The sequence below is a fragment of the Cyprinodon tularosa genome, unplaced genomic scaffold, assembly GCF_016077235.1.
Source record: "Cyprinodon tularosa strain WSP-4 unplaced genomic scaffold, ASM1607723v1 ctg110, whole genome shotgun sequence".
In the NCBI taxonomy this organism is placed as follows: domain Eukaryota; kingdom Metazoa; phylum Chordata; class Actinopteri; order Cyprinodontiformes; family Cyprinodontidae; genus Cyprinodon; species Cyprinodon tularosa.
The window spans coordinates 965,724-987,500 of NW_024037894.1; the positions used below are offsets into that span (position 1 = coordinate 965,724).

General features: G+C 39.6%; 1 protein-coding gene across 1 annotated transcript in view; it reads left to right on the forward strand.

Annotated features, from left to right (window-relative positions):
- Positions 1-21,777, forward strand: part of pls3 (plastin 3 (T isoform)) — a 37,159-nt gene continuing 15,382 nt past the window's right edge. The window contains exons 1-4 of the mRNA XM_038297047.1: positions 1-141; positions 13,958-14,062; positions 16,004-16,155; positions 21,176-21,305. Coding sequence (XP_038152975.1) covers positions 14,002-14,062; positions 16,004-16,155; positions 21,176-21,305 — 343 coding nt within the window. The 5' untranslated portion in view covers positions 1-141; positions 13,958-14,001. The remainder of the gene's footprint in view (positions 142-13,957; positions 14,063-16,003; positions 16,156-21,175; positions 21,306-21,777) is intronic.

Consider the following 21,777-nt stretch of genomic DNA (forward strand, 5'->3'; position numbering starts at 1 on the left):
TGCCAATATCGGCCTTCCATACAATGTGCAATGAGGTCATGATCAGGGCGGTGACATTTTTCTGTGTCTACTTTTGTCTCTACGTGGAGGAGGCTGCACCGCAAACTGAACGCTGTCCGGAGCTTCAGGAGCACTCATACCGTGAGTAGCAGCTTTCTTTTTGCCATATTATCCCTGACTGGTAACCAACCGTCCCTCTCTGCATTCCGTGGCTGCTTTCTCCCCACCCAGCCCCGGCAGACAGAGGATGGCGGCTGTCTGCCAGGGCTGGACCTCTAGGAGCAAACTGGGAAGGTTTCCTGCCTGGAAAACTTCTATAACCGTCGCTAGCGGACTAGCTTTAGCTCCACCGCTGGTTCATAATCATCTTTATCTTCTTTACGTACATTTAGTACGAGAAACAGTGTAAACTCCCTTAATTCAAATGTAAAGTTATTAACTTTGTGAAAAAGTAGCTAGAATTAGTTTCAAAATGAACTGGTGAGTGAATGTTGTGGCAGTTTTTAATAAAATAAAATAAAGTAGAGCTGTTTTTATTGTAGTAGAAGCAGTTCCAGCTGTGGAGGATAATGAGGCGGACTGAGGAAGCTGTTTAGGTGGAGTCTGAACCAGTCAGCCTGGATATCTGCTTTTCTTTAACTTTCCCACCATTTCTTTCATAATAATAGACTTTCTGCTAAGTTTGTTTTCTGTCTTCTCGCGATAACAAACAAGTTTGGTTTTTTTCTCCCCTTTTTATTGGGTTGAGTGATGTATTTCTTGCATTGTTTTATAGAAACACATTAAATGAGATGAAACATATTTTCTATTGGCTTTTTCAAGTGAAGCTGCTTGTTTACAGCCCTGAGTGACTCTCCAGATTTCCCCTCATCTCCATCTGGGGGCTTTCAGCTCACTCCCATCTGGGATCCTACTTGTGGAAGTCTGTTTGAGCCCCATCCACAAAACCCACATAACTCCACTTGAGAAATATTATGACTTTACATGGAGTGTGTTGTGAAAACAGTCCCTCAGCAGGGCAGCCACTGCTCTGTTAAGTAGCTGTTTGCTTTTAATGGTGTCAGCAGAGCAGACAATTCATTTAATATAGAAAGAGAAGGAGGAATTAAAGCTGGAAGTCATTCTTAACTGTGCTTGTCTCTGTCCTGGCTGGTGTGGTCAGATGGTCTGCTAGTGATTGCTTGTGGTATGTGCGCTATGCTCCAATGAGATGCTGTGTAAGTTTCCCTGTTGCTCATGTCTGCCTGTTTGAAAGGTAGATATTATGAGTGTGATGTTATCTGAGGAAGGATAAACCAGACCATCAGGACAGGGCGGCGTGGTGCAGTTAAAGGTTTGTTTCCACCAATGCTCATGCCTGGCTGAACAGGTCGCTCTGCTTTCTGCTGCATCAGCTCAGGTGTCCTCACCTTGTTATTCAACACAACAAAGGTTAATCAACTCACGTTTTAAAGGAGTGTTTGTCATTCAAAAAAGAAAAAGCTAAAATTTTGCCTCCAGGGTTGACACATTTAAAGGTCCTAGCTACAACGATGAGTGCCTCTCAAACGTACTGATGATTGTCCAAAAGTGTAATGTACAATAACTGAAATAAAGAGTATTTTACTTAATTTATTAATTTGAGCATTTAATTTTTTATAATTTTATGTGTTCCATCTCAAATAAAAAAAAAAAATCAAATAAATGTTGCCTGGAAGTTGGTAAGGAATTGAAATAAACTCAATTTATATATAGGGCGCCAATTCACAACACGTCATCTCAAGGCATTTTGCAGTTCAACACATCATAGTCAGTTGATTCAAAGTTTTCTCTCTAAGGAAAACCAGTTGATTAAATCGACTCATTGACTCTTCAGCAATCCATCACACCAAGCATGCTTGTAGTGACAGTGAAGAGGAAAAACTCCCTTTTAACAGGAAGAAACCTCCAGCAGAACCAGACTTGGTGTGAGCGGCCATCTACTGAGATCGACTGGGGTTCAGGGAAACTGAAGCAGACTTAGAAAAAGAAGCAGAGATACAAAAGGCAACTGTCAACCAGCTCCACAGGCGGCCCCATCCAGGAAACACACAGCTAGAAAGACCAGCTTCGAGCCAGCTCCCATGTCAGAGGATGAAAGAGAGTACATTCAGTTAGTCACAATCAAAGAAACAGGACAACAATAAAAAATAGGCCAAGCTTCAACATCTATAAACAAAGGTGTTGATGGCAGCAGCTCAGCTGATATTTCTCACCAATAAATGCAACATAAAATCCTATTATGACCAGTGTTGGGCATGTTACTTTGAAAAAGTAATTACTTATAGTTACTAGTTACTTTTCCCAAAAAGTAACTGAGTTACTGAGTTACTCCACAAAAAAGTAACTAGTTACTAGTAAAAGTAACTATTGCATTACTTTTGCGTTTCTCGCTCCGGTAGCCCTCACCACCCGGCCCCCACCTTCTCGCCGTGTGTTTCCAAAGCCAGCTGAATAGAGCGGACGACAAAGACAAGAACCTGCAGAGAGTTTAGCATTTATTGCAACTCGGTGTAAATGACATCAGGGGGGAACGCTATCTGACGGGCCTATAAACCCTGTCAGATAGCATTCCCCTATCTGACCGGGGGGAACGCTATCTGATGCGGTGTGAATATCATCAGGCTGCATTACCTCTACTCATGGGTGTGAAGTTTTTTAACGGTGTTCAGATCTGGTGAGTGTATGAAATTAATAAGTGGGGATGTCTAATTCTGAAATCCTGTGTGTTTGGGTTGTTATAGATACTGCAACATCTATCTATCTATCCATCTATCTGTCCATCCATATTTCTCCCTTTCTCCATATAGGCTAACATTTTATCGTTCAAGCTCTCCGTAGTTCCCCTGTGGTGCGAGCACAGGGCGGCTGTTACGCGCCTTTAGCGAGCATGCGCAATTCCTGTTGCTTGCGCAGTGAATCATGCCGCCTGCGATGTGCGGAGATGCAGGGGAAACCGTATCTGATGGGGAAACGGAACTCGACATAACACCGGTATCTGCATCTGCAAAAGGCTCTCCATCTCTCTGTGTGTGCTGCCAGCGGAAACACCCACCTACCCAACTGACAGACGTAATCTCACTATACATCAGCCAATCTCATCCTCCCCTCTCTCATGACAAGGTGCGCACGAGTCCTATCATGAAAAAAAAAAAAAAAAAGAGGGTGTTGGCAATAGTTACAGTCAAAGTAATTAATCAGATTACTCGCTACTAAAAAAGGTAACGGAGTTAGTAGGTATAGTGAAGTATGTTCCTTTTCCAGGTGGATCATCAAAATAAGTGGTCCTCCTAACTGTCAGTCATTGTGATGATATGTTTACGTAAGGCCGTCCTACGTGCTCGCCCCCATTTTCAATTACCGGTGGTGAGTCTGAAATAGCTGAAAAATTGCAGATCTTTAGGTAAGTAAGCTTGTATGAGCGATGCAGACAGCAACTTTTAAACGGAGCGTGCACGAGGAGAAATGGGCTCTGACACGCATTTAATAGATGTTCCCTCTCAGGAGCGGGTACAGGGTTGTGCATATGTGCATGTAAGTAAATCTAAATTTTATATATATATATATATATATATATAAGTTAAATGGAGGTATGGATGGATGCATAGATAGAAATATACCTTAACACAGAGATTTAGCCTACAATTGAAAACCAAAACAGCTTTCTGCACCTGAGCTATATGGCAGATTCCTTTCTCTATTTTGTTCAAAGATTCTTCCAGAAACTTCCGGAATGACCTCCCAGCCCTCCCACTCATAGCTGCATTTGAAGGATCATACTTGAAACGGCTCTTGTTGGGTAATGGCAAACATTTGAAGGTGTGGCTGACCGTCTGATTCTGCTACGCCCTCGCTAACCTGCTGAATGACATTCTCAGGTTTCCGTTCGAGTGGTAATACTAGTCTTCACACTCATTCAGCGATTAGTGTTAAAGAGAGAAAGTGAAGGCAGCCATGGAAGGAGAGTTTTATTTGAATATTCCAACATTGGTTTTATCATTTATCTTTGCATTATGGCACGATTTCAACCCCTGTCGCTTCAGCCTGCAGCTGAGCTCTGTGTCAGTGTGTTTAAACTCCCCCACCTTAGTCATCATCACCATCGTGGCCTCCTCACCTGTCACACAGTGAGCTTATCTCTGCTCTCCGGCTTAGGAAGTAGAGGCAGAGCGTTTGTTTCACATCTGCAGCTTTTCAAGGAGGCGTCCTCACAGACGGCACAGGGTGTGTGCAGATCAACCCGACCACAGTTGGGAAGAATGCCCGCTCTATTTGGGTGCCTAACATTTCCCACGTAAATGTGGATGAAAACGGCATCCGGGGCGGGGTGCGCCCGGCCGGCCTTTAACATCGAACTCGGCCATCTGGGAGCAGCCCTGCATTTTTAATTGGCTCCAGGCAGCGAACCAAAGGCGACAGTTAAACACGTCAGCGAAACTGTTTCTGTCTTTTTGTCTCCATGCTTAGATGCTGCTGTTTGGAGGGAAATATAAAAATAAGCTTAAGACAAAATCTGTTGAACAGCTGCTTGAAAAGCATATTAAAGCTAATTTATTACATTTCTTGTTAATTGTAGCTTTTGGTATAACCGATAAATCTCCAGCTGTACATTTTGTTCAGATCCTGCTGTGTTTTAGTTATTAAGAAAAACCCCAAAGTGCTACTTTAAAGCATCATTTTTATCTATGCAATTCTTGTTTTTGAGCCGCATGGAGATAATTTTTACTTTTGCCTGTTTTGATCATTTCTTTTCACTGTAATTTGATTCCTTAACCTTCTATATTTTCCTAGCAGATGGATAAAAGTCCAAAGGCTTCATGTAAACATATAAAACTGTCTAATAGGAGCTCAAAGGGATTGTTGGAGATCAAAAGATTAAATATTTGAACCCTGATTTCTCAAGTAAATTTCAACAATTGGCAGATTTGATCAATTTCATCATTTCAAATTATTTTATTCTTTTCTTTCTTTCTGCTTTTTTAAATGTCATTACACTGTCACAAGTACATAGCAACGAAATTAACACTATGCATTTAATCCATCCCCTTGGGGAGCAGTTGGTTGCCATTGTGCGGAGCCTGGGGAGCAGTGTGAGTTTAAGGGTCTTGCTCAGGGACCCAGACTGTCGGCCTGTGGGAGTGGGGCTTTAACTCAGAACCTCTGGATTCCAAACGCTATGCCCATGATCACACTGCAGCCTGAAGTGACCCAAATCTGATTTTTTTTGCCCATATGCGACCTGGATCTTTTTAATGACAGTCTGAACAACACAGATCAGATTTTTTCCAATGTGACCCAGGCCACTTGGCTATGTGGTCCTGAATCCGATATGAATCTGATCTTTTCAAATGCCACCTGTGGTGCATCCATCCGACCTGAACGCCATTAATACCCGACAGTGGTGAGCCTTATGCTTCTTGCTACGCAGAAGTGGCAAGAAAAACAACAACCATGGAAGACAATAATGCGGAGAGCAGTTTTTATGTTTAACCATCTTGGAAAGTTTTTTTTTTTTTTTTTACGTTGGGAAAGACCGCTAGATATTCTCCAGCACTACCATCCATGTTTACTCCCGTAAACACAGAGCACAATTGCTTGTGACGTCACTGTGCATGCGGGACACTTGTATGAATGCAGTTCACACAGGAGATCACGTACAAGTCACATATATTTGGAAAGGTGAACGGCAACGCAAAAAAAACGGATAAAAAAATGGGAATTGAGCATGAAGGCCTGTAGTGTGATCGTAGCCTAAATGACAACTCATAAGCAGTGCGTTTGTTTCTGATATTTCCTTTTAGCTGGTGATGAATCCTATTATTCCAAAGTCCTTTATGAAGGATTGCTAAATGAGAACGACCTAGAAGCAAATTTTTTTATTTTCTTTGTTAAATATAAGATTAACCATTTAACAGAAACGTTGATCTGTATGGTTTGAGAAGCGACTGATGAGCATAAAGTGATAAGATAAGCTTCCTGATGGTGGCAGCTCCTCCTCATCCTGCAACAGCCTCAAAATGGAATTTCTGGGAGAAGAAATGAAAACAGATCCAAAGCCTTCATTAATAACACTATTAATTAGTAGGGATGCAAATTGTTGATTGAATGAATCCCATTCCAGTACTAAAAAAAGACTCAGCCAGCAGTCCTCTGTTACTATAGACCTGTTGCCCTGACATCCCACACCATGAAGGTCCTAGAGAGACTTCTGTTGGTTCACCTCAGCAAGCAAACAAGCAGCTTCAGGACCCCCTGCAGTTTGCTTATCGCCATGGGGATGGAGTTGATGATACCATCATACAGCTGCTTCCAACCAACCCACTGTCCTTTAGACGAGGCAGAAAGCACTGTGAGGATCGTGTTCTTTGATTTCTCCAGAACATTTAACACCATTCAGCCTGAATGAGTTTGTGAGAAACTCCAGAAAACTCAGCTGGAGGCATTAACAATCACCAGGATTTATCATGTCTGAGGCTTGCAGGACGGTCTGAACGACCCAATTCTGAATTTTTTAGTCCCCAAAATAAAAGGATTAACTTTCAGCTTCAGTCGCTTTTAAACGTGGTGCTAAATCAGTTTTAAAAACTATGTAAAATTTTTGCTGTCTCTCGATCAGAATTGTGATATTTCCTGATGGCAGTACTATGCAATGTTTAATGAGGATTCTGTCAACCATTTTTGTCGCCATTGGTTGGATGGAAGTTGGGGTGCAATGATTGATTGGCTGGTTCATCAATCGGCCTTCATTTCCTTGATTTTAGATACAGATCTGTGGACCATCTGATGCTTAGATGTATAAATGATCTTATCTACTCCTGGAAATGTCTCAAAATCACTCACTGCCAATGCTCTAAACTTTTAACAGCAGTTGCTTTAAAGTGTTTGTTTCACATCAATTGTTAAGTGTTTTTCAGCAAGATAAGTTTGGAATATTGAAGGTGTTTTGTGATCTTATAACAAGTGATAGTATAAGTGATGTGATTAAGTATCTATCAAAATCAGAAATGGGATGTCAGGCTTTTTAAATATGGGTCATGGGTGGTCGGGGAGAAACTAGCAATCTTTGCAACCATTAATGGAAATTGTGAGTAAAGATGCCTAAAAATGGATCCAGCAAACAAAGTTACCTGGATGGAGCATCAATGCAAACAGGTAAAAAATGCCTGGTGTCTGGCAACAGCTTCCTGTTTTCCACGGTCTTATTTATGCTGTCTGACTTCCTTTTACACACCTTACTGATCCTGACAGTCCTCTTCCCTCAGTAATGGCTTCCCACCAAAGAGTTTATTGCGATTAGAATGAGGTCGGAAGTGTCTGATCGCATCGTTTCGAGGCTTATTAAGCTCAGTGTTTGTGTTTCATTACATCAAAGGTGTTCCTTTATAACCACCTATGATTTGGGTTTAAACAAAAGGTAGATTGATGGGCGGTAAGATAAATGTTTTACTAAGTGAATTCGTAAATTGTAGTAATTAAACATGAAAGTATTTAAATTTGCATTTGGAGCTTTTTGTCAGCTCATCTTTAAAGCTACAGTGTGTAATTTTCAGCGACATCTAACGTCCAGACTGCAGACTGCAGCAACATGAACATCTCCCCCCCACCGCTTCTCCCCCCCAACAATACGGCGAGCGTTACGGGACAAAATGTCTTCCACGACGTCGGAATCACCTACCTTCTCAGTTAATGAGGTTTGTTTACATAGATAATTTTACAGATAGTATTTCATTAGTCTGTGTAGGGTATAGATTTGATAATAATAAATATATCCGTTATTTTTATTCTACATCGTTGTGACGTTTTGGTGAGCTGCTTTGCATGGTGATATAAACAGACGAAGTAATTGTAGTCATTAGTTTAACAGCGAGATTGTGTTCGCTGGAAGAATACCGGTATATATTCCCCGTTTACAGAGTCCAAGTCTTGTTTGTGGCACGGGGGTTACAACGCGAGGAAGAGGGAAAAGAAGAGGGCAGAGAGGGCGGGGTGGGCGTGCAGCCAGGGCCAGGCGAGAGAGAGGTGCCAGCGGGGGTTGACTATAGCGGAGGAGGAAAGAATTGAAGATCTCCAAAGGAGCCGGAGAGAAGTAACCGAGGTATATATCCGTAGCTCGCTAATATGCAGCTTCATATATCTGTCTCTCTCACACTCACACACGCCACTATCAGCTGTGGTAATTTTATGAAGCTGTGGCCTTACCTGTCCAAGAGAAAACTGGCAACTTGAGCGTCACTTTGAAAACCTTTTTCCTCCGTCAGTGCCTTCCATCGTGTAAATGCCGTGCCAATGTTGATCCGTGTTTTTTGTCGTTTCTTGTCACGCTTGCGTTTATTCTCGTCGTGTTTCCGCTTCTTAGATGACGGGGGTTCGGTGTCCGCCGCTTTTCGTTGTGATACAGAGTAGGCATGATCCTCCATTCGTCTGATGTTTGGCAACACAGTGCCAAACAGTTTGCAAAGTCACTCACGCCTGCCGCCTTGATCACCTTTCTTGTTACTGAAGCGCAGTATACCTGCTTCTTCTTCTTCTTTGGTTTCAGGCAGACTAAACGCTTCTCAGGCATAATACTGCCATCTATTGTTCAGTACCGTCTCAGTTAATCTCTCAACTTGCCGTAGTTACTTTCGAGCGTAATGGGCGATCTCACAATCGCTAGTTTGTTGCTTCTGCGCTGCCGTAGCGCAAAGATGTCAGCCTCCATGGCTGCGAGACCCGCTCCTATGTAATTATAAATAACGAATTCTAAGGCAACGCAAATATTATGGTTAAAAGGCTGAGCTCATAGGTGATGATAAATAACATAGTTATGTATAATATATTCAATTTCTGACTTTATATCCCTGTAATTATTACACACTGTAGCTTTAAATGTGACATCAGATGTTCCATCTGTGAAAATATAAATTAAGAAGTTACGGATACAAGCTATAATTCAGCAAAAAGTATAAATCACAGAAATTTTTGTGTAAATAAAAAAAAAAAGTTCAATAATTAGAATTACAAGAATCAAAAATTTGTATATAATTTACGTGTTTATCAGTAAGAATCAAAACCTCATTAAGGAGGTAAATTCATAATTGTCAATTTTTGATTCCTGCTGCATTGAAACCTCTGATATAAAAAACAAATACAAATCGTATATTTATTATTATTTGTTTAGTTACATTTAAAAATTGGACCCTCAGAAAAATCTTTATCTTACTGCTTGTCACTCTAGTTTAAACCCAAATCAGACGATATTAGGAACAACTCTGAAAGGATGAAAAACTGATCTGTTAATAAAGGTCTCTTTTTTGTTTAAATCAAGGCTTGAGTAACTTTTTTTAAAAGGATTTTTTTTTTAGGCGCTAGTGGCCTTTATTTTGTTATTTTTGAAATTTGTAGACAGGAAAGTGGGCTACCATAGAGGGTAGAGGCATTTGACAAAGGTCAGCAGTGACTCGAATGTAGAGCAAATCAGGCCCTCAAGAGCCAAAAGAGGCACGTTTATAAAGTACAGACAAGTCTGCTGTTTCTAAATAAAAACGATTAAATCTAGAATCTCATTTAGTGCAGCTCCAGCCGGCCCTTTTAAAGACGATGTTGCTGAAGTGGGTCTCGGTTCAAACGGGCCCTTCAGACAGGTGAACTCCCCCCACACCCAGCCTCCCCACCCAGCTGTCACAGACACCAACTGTCTCTTGGAGCCTGACGCTCAGAGCAGGATTTATTACCACACTTTGCACGCTGCGATTACAGACCCCCTATTCTTCTGAGTGGCTGGCGATCCGGCTCACAGTTGTCCACGGCCATCTGTGGCCCCTGCGCCGTGTTCTTAACCCCTGCTCTGTTACCACGCTGCCGAGGGTCACTGTAGGACAGGCTATGGCGGGTGAGGTAACGTTTTGTCAGCTCCCGCTTACAGCCCGGCTGTCCTCCGCAGACACTTCTCACATCCTTTGGGGGAAAAAAAGTTAAAAATAGCAGCACTGGTACGGCTGTTTTTCCTAATAGTTTAGTCAGGAGTTTGGCTCCCGTTGATTCAGATACTTTTTGCTAGGAAAGTAAAAACCGCTCTGCTGATGTGGCTGATTAGAGCTGCTGGTCACACCTTGATGTGAATCCTTCTGCACTTTGTGTTTAATTCATCCCTTTGTTTTGTCTGTATGAAGTCTGTAAAGGAACTGAGTCACGACTCAGAGCCACATAGCTGTTGAATCATCTTTATTCGCCTGCTATTGTTATTCCCATTCAGGGGAGGATGCAGGGCTTTGTTCGCTGTCAGCTTGATCCAGATCTGCCTTCTGCAGCCAAAGGAATTTGCTTCATGCTTTCAAAAAATGACCTTGAAGTCTGATTGGTCGGGATCAGGTTGCAGAATTCCCTAATATGGTTAAAAAAAATGTTGTGCTGTTTAAAAACTCGTCATAACTATGCCATGGATGGCCTGCTAGTTTGCTGCGATGGCAAAGAGTGAAGCGGCCTTGTTTTTTAACCTGGTTTGTCTGGGCAAAAAGTTCTCCTGTTTCACCAACACTTTGTTTTTAGGAGGAATGCCACCATTCCGGTTTGGCCACAGAGGTGGAGGCGTACTCCCTACGCTCACACCTCTCAGTGAAGCGAAGCCCAATCTGTTCGGGCCTGGAGCTAAAAGACGGGAAGAAGGGGCCGACCCAAAAAAAAATCCCCCCTTTTTTTCTCTCTCTGTGATTTTCAGACGGTTCGTAGGAACACAGAGGTTTTTGTTCTGCTCCATAACCAGTTGCGTGTCAAAGTGTGTAACTTTCCTGCTTTAAATGGCTCCTTTTTCTCTCTAAATGTTGGGTTGCCACTTGAACCTGAACTTGGCTTTTAATTACAGCTGCTGGGCACAAATGAGGGACTTTAAAAGGATAAAAATGTAGGAGGGAAAAAAAAAAACCCAATGGGCTGGTGTCTCTTTTTTCAACTTTACTTTTGCTTCTTATTCAATTACAGTAGTTATGAAAACAATAGCGTAACTGTCAATAGAAATGAGGGTTTGTAAACGTACAACAATAAACGTGAATAAATGTATGATATGATTTTGTTCCTCATTTGAGCGTTCATGTGACAAAATATTTCATTAATGAGAATAAAAGTTAAAGTTATTATTGCAACAATGGGATACAAATAGATAAATAGAAGATAATGAGTCTACAACTGTACCCAATAATTTGGGATATGTGCTGATAAATTGCACTGATGGTCCTTAAAGGGCAGATTGGCGCCCATATACGGCGTGCCCCAGGGCAGCTGTGGCTACGGTGTGGCTGGCAACGATCATTGAGTGAGTTAATGTGCGAATGACTGGATGTAGCGTGAAGACCGTTGAGAAAACGTGCTATAGAAGTACTGACCATTATCATTGGTCTGGAATTGGTACTCGTTGATTTGGGAGTTTTTCCGCTTGGATTTGGGAGCTTTTACGCCTATTTTAGAGCTTTTTACGCGCCACTTTGGGAGTTTTTTCCACTTTGGGAGTTTTTTCGATGCCACTTCTGGAGTTTCGGGAGAAATTTTTCTATAAATGCAATTTAAAAAGTTTTTTTTTGTTTGTTTTTTCTCCAACTTTCTTTATTGAATTTTACAACTTGACACACAACAAACAATGAAAACACAGTAGTTTTCAAAGAAGTACAAGCTAATTTCTCCCAGAACCCAATCCACCCCAAACCCACCCTGTCCAGGTCCAAGCACAGGACAAACAGCCTGCTGGGATCCAGTCCCTATAGCAGTTTCTAGCAACACAACTTACACACACATCCATCCACACATATTCGAAAGGAGGCAGGAAAAGAGATTTAAAAAAAAAAAAAAATAAAATAAAATAAAAAATATAATAATAATAATACTGATACTAAGTAAATAAATAAATATGTACTTAAGCGTGCATATTATTAAGTTAAACAAGTATATAAATAAATTACAAATGAGGAAAAAAAAATAAATAAATAAATAAAATAAATAAATAAATAAATAAAAAATAAAATAAATAAATAAATTATAAGACGAAGAGTATATATCGGTTAAAAAGAAAAGAAATGGGTTGGATATCAATGAGAAGGCCTATAGATAATTTAATTTTCTTCTGAATCAGGTAGCAAGGTCATGTTACCCACAATAGATAGGAAAGGTCTCCAAGTCTCCATAAATTTACTGGAGGAACCCTTAAGTGAGAATCTGAGTTTTTCCAGCTTCAGGTTGTAAAGAACTTCTCTGACCCAATAGTCATGAGACGGGGGGACGTTTAGTTTCCATCTAAGTAAAATAAGTCTTCGAGCCAAAAGGGAAGTGAAGGCTAGGGCTCGTTTCAAAGAACGCGAAAGGCCCGGGTCTGGAGGGATGCCAAATATAGCCGATAACGGATTGGGGAGAATTATCTGATTATATGCTTGGCTTAGTGTTTTAAAAATGTTACCCCAATATCCGGTTAGCTTTGGGCACGCCCAAAACATGTGGGTATGGTTAGCTGGTGACTGTCCGCACCTATTGCAAATGTCGCTGACTGATGGGTAAATCTTTGCTAATTTTGAGTTTGTGTAATGCGCTTTATAGAATATTTTGCACTGTATTAAAACATGCCGGGCACAGATCGAGGACTTATGAATTAAATTCTTAGCAGCCTCCCACTGCTCCTCATCCATCCCAGCACCCAACTCCCCCTCCCATGCTGTTTTAACAAAGGCTGTAGGTCTTGAGGTGTTATTATTATTGATAGAATTATATACAAATGAAATAAATTTTTTCCGTTGTGGGTCTAATTGTAGAAGAGTATCTAAAAGTGTTTCAGGGGGTCGATTAGGAAAATGTGGAAACACCTTTTTAATGTAATCCCTGGCCTGAAAGAACCGAAAGAGATGAGAATTAGGCAGTTGGAATTTTGATGAAAGTTCAGCAAAGGATGAAAAGATATTATTGTTATAAAGATCCTTTACAGTCTTGATCCCTCCGTCGTGCCACAAGTTAAAAACTGAATCCGTGACTGAAGGCATGAAGTTAAAATTTTTAGCTAAGGGGATTTGTATCGAAGGTCCATGCAGGCCAAACTGTTTCCTGAATTGGATCCAAATCCTTAATGTGGCTTTAACAATGGGATTGTTCTCTATCAGGGAGAGGGGAAGGGGGAGCTGAGAGCAAAGCAGAGAGGACAACGAATAACGGCTAGATGCCCTTTCAATCTGCACCCAGGCAGGTGAAGCCTCAGCATTTTTTTTGTTTGTTTGTTTTATAGCCTTTTTTCTCTTTGAATCTGAGATTAAATCCAGTTCCAGATTAACATCCATTAGATCTATTAATGGTGCTTCCTTTACACCATTTCACTTTTATGGATATGAAAGTTGCTTCGGGAAAAGGATAAGGTCGATCAGAAACACAGAAGAATTTTTTATCTTGAAATCTCTGATACCAAACAAATCATTTTCAAAGTAGAGAAGGAAACCAGGTTGGAGATTATTGGACATCAGAGCAACAATTACTTCCAAAGTTCCCAGCATTTACGTCCCCAAAACACATAATTCAATGTCTGTGGATAAAGTTTACAGAAGGAACAGGAAATATCTTATTTCTGCAGAAAGTGCCTGTTGGAAAACATTTCTGAACTGATTTTAATTGGAGCGTCTTTATTAGAGAGTTCCAGTAGGATCCATGCTGGCTCTCCTGGCCTCGTTATCGCAGTGTTGGCTTGTTGCATCACAATGGAGCTAACAGGAAATTACTCTGACTGGCTTAAACAAACAGGCCTGGGAGAGGAAAAGAGCTAAATGGAGTAGTTGATGTAATTAGGGGGGTGGGGGTGGTGGTGGGTGAAGATCTGGGAGGTAGAGCTTTGTTTTTCTTGTATTTTTTTTGTTGCACTGAAGACTGCAGATAATGGAAAAGTGTTTGTGATGCTTCCTCCTGTGGTTTTAAACCCTCACTGATGTCTCTGTTCTCTCCGCAGTCGCACCTTCCTCTGGCTGACCGCTCCTGGTCAATCACAGAAACATGTCTGGCAAAATAACAAAAGAGGAGGAGGAGGAGATGAGGGAGGTCTTTGCAAAAATCGGTGAGTAAAGAAAATTTGGCTTCATCTGTGGTTTTAAGTCCTTCTCTTGCTTCAACTAAATGTACTGTATATCCCCCCCCACCATGCACCTGCTTTTTCTTCTTTTAGACTGTTGAGCCGATGTAAGGAGTAAATTTCAAAATACAGCCGAATGGATCTTAAATGTAAAATATTCATAGACAAATATCAATTTCATTGTCCTACTTTTATATGACTCCTAAACCTCCAGGTACTAGGTGGTTTAGGAGTTATATACTGCTTAAAAGCCTATTATCAGCTGCTCTGCAGCAGCCATTGCAATGCGTCAAGATCTCCAGTTTTTCCAGATATAATTTCGATTTTTAGAGTAATACATCGTCTTTGGTAATGCGATAAATCGTATTGTGATGCATGTCGTATCGCCTAAGTTTTGCCAGTTTTCACCCCTACTATATATATTTCACTGTAGTTCTTTTTTTATGCCTGTGGAGGGTTAAGTGCAGATTCAGTAGGCGTTTCCTTCATGTGTCAGATTCATTGGGTTTATTTAGGTTGCTTACCATGAGTTATTACGACTTTGGTTTAGATGTAGAGCTTTCATAAATGAGGGATTAAGTTACAACAACTTTGGGTCTATGTTTAACCTATATCATTAAATCAGATTAAATGCTAATTGAAATCTGTAGATGGCGGCTTAAATGAAACGAGAGTATGAATATATTTAATTGCTGAGAGAATCGATATAAAATTCAATCTGAACATGTTTCTAAATTTACAACCTGCTTCATAGTCAACGATCACAAGCCAATATTTACAGGACTGTGGAGTTAATTTTATTCCAACATTGTTGCAGCCAAAGAACACATTTATAAATGGTCATTTAAAAATTTTCAATCAAAAATTTTATTTTGAAGCAAACTCTTAGAAAGCTTATTTATTTATTTCTTTTTTTTTACTATTTTTTTTTTCAAATTATTTCTTATTTTGTGTTTTCCAGGTTTTTTTTTTTCTTTTTCAATTTTTTCTCATTTTATTTTTCCCAGTTTTTGTTTTTAAATATCTCTTTTTCATTTGTTGTTTTAACTTTAGGATTTTCTTTCTTTTCAAATGCCAGTTTTCAGATCATATTGTCTTAACTTCTGGGGGCGGGGCTTCCTCCGGAGAGAGGAGCAAAGACTAATTTCTATTGGTCTGCTGGATGCTGGATACAAATTTTTATTGGTCAATGTGAGAGTTTCTTTGGATGTAAAGTGAAGAGAATGTGATCTTTAAAAAAAATTGCTTGAAATGACTGAAATTGGTCAAACTCAATTTAAAAAAAAAAATTTGAAAACATTAGGTCTGTTAAAAAATATATTAAAGTTTGTTTAAAAAAAAAAAGTTTGGAATGTAAGATATTGGAATCGACAAAGTTAACTTAAAGTTAAACCTAACTTTTTTGTTAGGAATTTTTTCAGCGTTTCATTCCTGGATGCCATTTTTTTTAGCTGCATTTACAAAACCTGTTTTTATCAAATATTTTGGAGCAAAATTTAATCCATACCTAAGTGTGTATTTGTTCACTCAAGTCAACAAGCATTAATGGCAGACAGGATAAAAAAAAGGAGTAACAGCCGTCAGTAGGAGACATCAACTTAACTTTGTTAGTTAGAAGACTTCAGAGAGATGCAAAACTAAACCGTCCCTGGCTATAAATATTACTAACATATTACTTGGTGATGGATATATCAAATGTCTTAAGTGATTGTTTTGTAGGTGTCGTTTTCAAAAGACACGTACCTGTGTTTTGTTTTGTTTTTTCTCCTTGTCCTTTCCATTAAACAAATGATAAAAAATCAATCAGGCTGGTGGTGAGAGGTGAAACGGTGATGCCTCCATTTAGCAGCTCTGACACCGAAGCTGATAACTGCCAGATTCAGCTCTACTCCAGTATCTGTCTCACTCTGTTTTTTCCCCCTCCAGATCTGGATCACAACGGATTCATTTCCGATTATGAGCTCGGTGAGCTTCTTAAAGAGGCCGGCCACGCCCAGCCAGGATACATGATCCGAGAGATTCTGCAGAAACTGGACCGCGACAGGGACAACAGCATCAGCTTCACAGAGTTTTTGTCTGTAAGTGAAGCAAAGCTGCTGATGTTTGTTGAAAATCTGATCCATCCTACAGATGTCTGTGTTTAGACAGAGCGCCAAGTGGAAAAATAAAAAAACTACAGAAAACACACAGACCTAAACGTACAGGAATGTGGGAGGAAAAAGGACCTTCCTGTTTGTCAGGCTGATGTCGGATAAGTCGGTAACGGTGGTGACCTGCTGCTCTCTGCTCTCATGGCTCAGTTTCTCCAGAAAGGTGGACTCCTTGAAGTTGGAGATGTTTCTGTGCTGCTGGAGCAGCAAATAAAACCTTTCCAACCTCCAAACCTCTGTTTGGGATTTTAAGATGTAGATCAACACAAAGTAGAAGCTGAGAAGTGAACAAAGTTTTAACAGCTAAGGTTGGGTATCAAACCCTCTTACTCTGATCACTTTAGATAAAATCCCTTCAATGTTTTCTATGATTAGAATTCAGCAGAATCTTATATACATGGTGAAAACTACACATCAAAACTGAAGTCAAAGTAAGTTAGTGTTTCATAACAGGAATGCATTTTCCAAAAATGTATTGAGTTGATTTTCCAAAAGAAAAAGATAATAAACATTTAAAATAAGACAAAAAAATATATATTTCTAGTGCATGTAGTTAATTATTTTATGTTAAGTATAACAATACTCCTTTTATTTACAGATCATGTTATTTAACTGCTCACATTAGGAGGAAACGCTCTTATATTAAGTTTTTTTTTGTTTTTTTTCCATCCAATGACTGAGGTTGAGAATGCGAGTAGAGACGAACTGCTGGTGTTCACAGGACGCTGAGAGAGCGGGTTAGTCATAAGGGAGTAATGGACTGCTTCACAGACAGGTTTTTACCCCTTCTAGTCCAGTTTAAAGACACGTTGACTGATTTGTGTATTTATTTGGAAAAAGTGTAAATTTAGCCAAAGTGAATCAAAAGCTATGATTAGCTTGTGGTCCAGGTCGTCTAATGGAGGTGACCGGCCGCTCGAGGCCAGAAGAAGTCCCAGCTGGCGTCCTGCATCCCTTTAGGGATAAAGTCTGTTGTGACTTTCAGTCACTTTGAGGTCCGATGATTGTTATGGAGTGGATTTTGTTTCAATATATTTCTAAATGCAAATTTAAAACAATTAAAAAATATTCTTAAACATAGGAAAGGATTGGATAGAAACGTTTTTTCCGTTATTTTTTTCAACAAATATTTTTTTTTTTTTTTTTTTTTTTTTTTTTTTTTTTTTACCAAATGAAATGTCTTAAATTTCTCTTTTTCAGACTGTGCTTTTTTTTTTTAAACTTCATTTTCCAGATCACATTTGCTTCATTTCTGGGGTGAGCTTTCCTCTGGAGCGAGGGATGAAGAGGCGCATTTGTTTTGGTCAATGAGAGCCGTAAAGAAGAAAAAAAAAAAGATTCATAGAACTCGATCTGAAAAAGAGAAATTTGAATTTATTTAAAAATGAATCTGATTAATCGATTATTGAAATAATCGTCAGATTATTCATTAATCGATTAGTCATTAACTGGAGTAAAGGAACTTTAGAATATGCCTTTAGCTGACAGCGACCCACTTAGAGCAGTAATTATATCAAGATTGTAAAAAAAAAAAAAGTAAACATTTTACATTTAAGATCAAACATTTTCAACCATCAATATGCTCTCTCCAGAAGTTTTAGTTTCATCTGATTTAATTGTGTAAAAAGTCTTCTTTAAGGAACCTTTGGCTATCTGATTATTAATCGTTTAATCGAAAACATAATCAGCAGATTAATCAGTTTTCAACATAATTGTTAGTTAGATGATTTTAGAAAGTCTAATCTTAAACAGCAAAGTTACTCGTAAAAAAACAAAACCTTTTTACATTTCATGTCTGGATTTCATTGCATTTACATTTACAAAATATGTTCTTTGCTTTCAACAATAATGGAACAAATGTGACTCCATACTTGGTGATTCATCGATTGGCCTGTAGCTGCAGGAATCTCCATCTGATGGTATTGCAAAGACCTAAGATCCTAATTTTCATTTTTTTTTCTGCTTTTCAGGCCTTTGGGTTTTTGATAAAAGATTAACCGTATATATTTTTATCTGATATATCTTTGTGATCGTTATCCTGGCCCTCATAGTACCTGAACATTAAACTCCTGGTTGCTGAATCACCAAATCCTTCCAGCCCCTGTGGAGCAGATTAGCTTTTTTTAGAAGTGTTGAGGAAAACCTCCAGGCTGGGGATCAATAAGATGACCTGGAAGAGACCAGAGCAGATCCTAGAATCAGGATCCCAGGTGCTGAAAGATCATATTTCATTCTTTGACTGTTAAAATAGCAAACCAGGGTCCAGGTGGACTGGTTTTATGCTATATCTATTTTGGTCTTTCAGGTCAGAGCTCTTCAACACTGATTAGTAAAGTTAATGTTGGCTTTTATTCCTAAATGGTTTACAGCTTCAGTTTGCAGCTGTGACAGAAGATTGAAATGGAAATTCCCAGAAGTGGGCTCTTGAGTCACATGACTTGGACTCCAGTTATTAATTTTATGATTTTTAGAAAGTGATCAGAGGCCTGGGACTTGAACTTTTACACTGGTGACTCTGGACTTAAACCATTTCACTTGTAAATACTTCAGTTTATAGCCTAAATCCAAAGTTCAAAACTGCTTTTGTTTAAAAAGTGTGCAGCATTAATTAATATTCTTCATCCTGTATTAAACTCTGACTGTCTTTCCCCTCTCTGGACTCATGTGTCCGTAAGCTGCAACACGACATATATATAAAAAAACATCTTATTTTTCTATTTTTGCAGTGTACTTTAGATGTGGTCTCACCTTCAGAAATGTATTTGGAACATGTTTCTTTGAGAATGATGATGAGATGGAATGAGCTGGATGGGGTGACAGTTGCATCGGATGCAGGAGTTTGCAAACTTGTAGGTTCAGGCTCCGGTTCCGGTGTAGGTACCAGATCTGCTCGGGGCCCTGCCCCGTCTGATGATACCATCATATGGCACCCACACCCGCACAAACTGTATTGCACCCATTTCTTAAGAATTATATCTCCTCTGGAGTATCAACATATTCTTACACATATTTGCTTTAATTTTTACATTTCATCTGTGATCTAAAGGAGCCAAAAGTAGAAAACAATCATTCTGAGTCTTGAAGGAAAGCACTGCATTCTAAGACAGACTGAGCTCTGCAATTTAACAAGGTGACAAAAGAATTGTCAGAGCTTCTTTGTAGTAAGATCTGAGGGCAGGGGACAAATGGAACATCTTAAAAATGACTTTAGTAGAGTATGCTGATGAAAATTCTCAGTCATCCAGGTCATAGTCATTCCTTACAATGACTTTAGTAGAGGTTTTAGACAAAGAAAATAGTTATTCTACTTGAAGAAAACAAATGGTTGTAACACAAAGTTAAAAGCAGCGTAGCTTAATATCTGTAACTGACCAAGCTAAATGAGGCTAACCTGTTAGCTACAGAGCAAAGCTAGCCACAGCACTACTCAACTCTCCCCCTTTATACCATGGTCTAACAGTTACTGTGTTCACCAAAAACATGATTATCCCTAGTGGGTTGCGAGGGGTGCTGGTGCCTATCTCCAGCTGTCTACGGGTGGGAGGCGGGGTACACCCTGGACAGGTCGCCAGTCAAGCACAGGGCAACACGGAGACTAACAACCATTCACGCGCACACCTATGGAGAATTTAGAGAAGCCAATTAACCTAACATGTTTTTGGACTGTGGGAGGAAGCTGGAGTACCCGTAGAGAACCCATGCATGTTCCAAGAGAAAGATCCCGGGCCGGGAATGGAACCCGGAACCTTCTTTCTGCAAGGCAACAGTGCTGTCCATGGCCCACTAAGCAGCCCCATGTCCAAATCCCCCCCCCCCCCCCCCCCCCCCCCCCCCCTTTGGTTTATAGGTATTGAACCCAACATTAAGGTCATTACTGGATCTGGGCCTGACTAAGGCTAAATAATCACCAAAAGAAACTAAACGTTCAACATGAATCCTCTTATCCTTTACCAAACTTCTCTGACCTTTTCAAATCAAGGTGAAGGAAAGTCACTGTCCAAATTTGTTGCAGCATAGTGTCCTTTTGGGTAAATGTTGGGATAAATCCTCATCTTCCCTCCTTCATGACTTTATTTTTACCTCGTTGGTTTTACTCTGTTTTTGACCTTTAACCTCTGAACAGTCGGGTCTGTCAGGTGATATTCTTCATTATCCAGAGCAATAAATCTGATATTTCATGCAGTGTTTGCTCTACATCCCTTGGTTATGTTGGAGTCACTGCTTCTTGGAGACAGACGAACACCTTTCTCTCTTTATATTTGAAAAGTCATTAATTTGCCTGCTTTTATTGGATTAATCTCCACATTTTCTGCTTTTATATGCAAGGCTAAATTTACATTGTCTTACAGCTTTAGTCGATGTCAGGCGGGGGCCATTTAGGGTTTCATTAATTCTACCTAACTCTGACCTTCTCCTCTAGGACCTTTAGAAATGTTAGCAGCAACGCTTCAGGCAGATGTCTGTAAAAATAGTGAGCAGACGGTGTGGAGTCTCAGTTGGTTTTTCATTTAAGCAAACAAACCATCTATCAGCATTACAGAACAAAGTACAGAATATATTTACTTTGTTTGCTGTGAACATTGGCTGCGGTCTGACTGCTGGTCTCTTTATTGTAATATAAACAAAAATATTTGCTTTTATTAACAGTTTTTCTTCTGCAATGAAATGACTCACTGTTTGTCTCAAACATCAGTAAGCAAAAAGTTTTTAATTAATATGAGATAAACCAAATTACTAGCTGATTTGATGTTCTGATCTTCCAGTCTGTTTTTTGGATATGTATGAATTTTGATTGAACCCCAACTGTTCATTGTTAAATGAACCATATTATCTGTCATCTACCAAAATTACGTAGAACCGAGGGGAACAATTTGAGTTTTGTTTCTTTTCAAAAAGAAAAAGTCTGCTTTCTGTTTGATTCCTGAGTTTTTGCCTCTGATCTTCTCAGATCGTTAAGGAGCTGAAGGGAAGTCAAGTGGCCAAAACCTTCCGCAAAGCCATCAACAGAAAAGAGGGCATCCTGGCCATCGGGGGGACGTCGGAGCTGTCCAGTGAAGGCACACAGCACTCGTACTCTGGTGTGTGATTTCTTTCATTTCAGAGGAGCCTCTGACCCTCTGCTTTGGGACATTGTAATGAAGAACAACAAATTCATCCCAGTTTTAGTTTACCTTGCAAAAATAAATTACAAACACCAGTTCATGGCATAAGGTGATGACATCCGAGCAGCTTAGCATCCAGTTTGATTCAGACTGTCTGTTTAGGTTATAATTTTACTCCAAATAAGTAATCTTACTCAATGAGCCAAAATGTGCTTCTTGTTTTCAGAAGAAAAGAAGAAGAAAATCCCTTTATTGTCCCACTATGGGGAAATTGTGGCGTAACAGCAGCAAAAGCATTTCAGCTAAAGTGGTCACACAATATGGACCTTAAAATGTATAAGAATAACAGAATATGTGGCAGAAATAAACTAAAATAAAAAAATAAAATATGGTACTGTACAGTGTTTACAAATATAAATGCTGTGCATCTAGAGAATAAATAACCAAT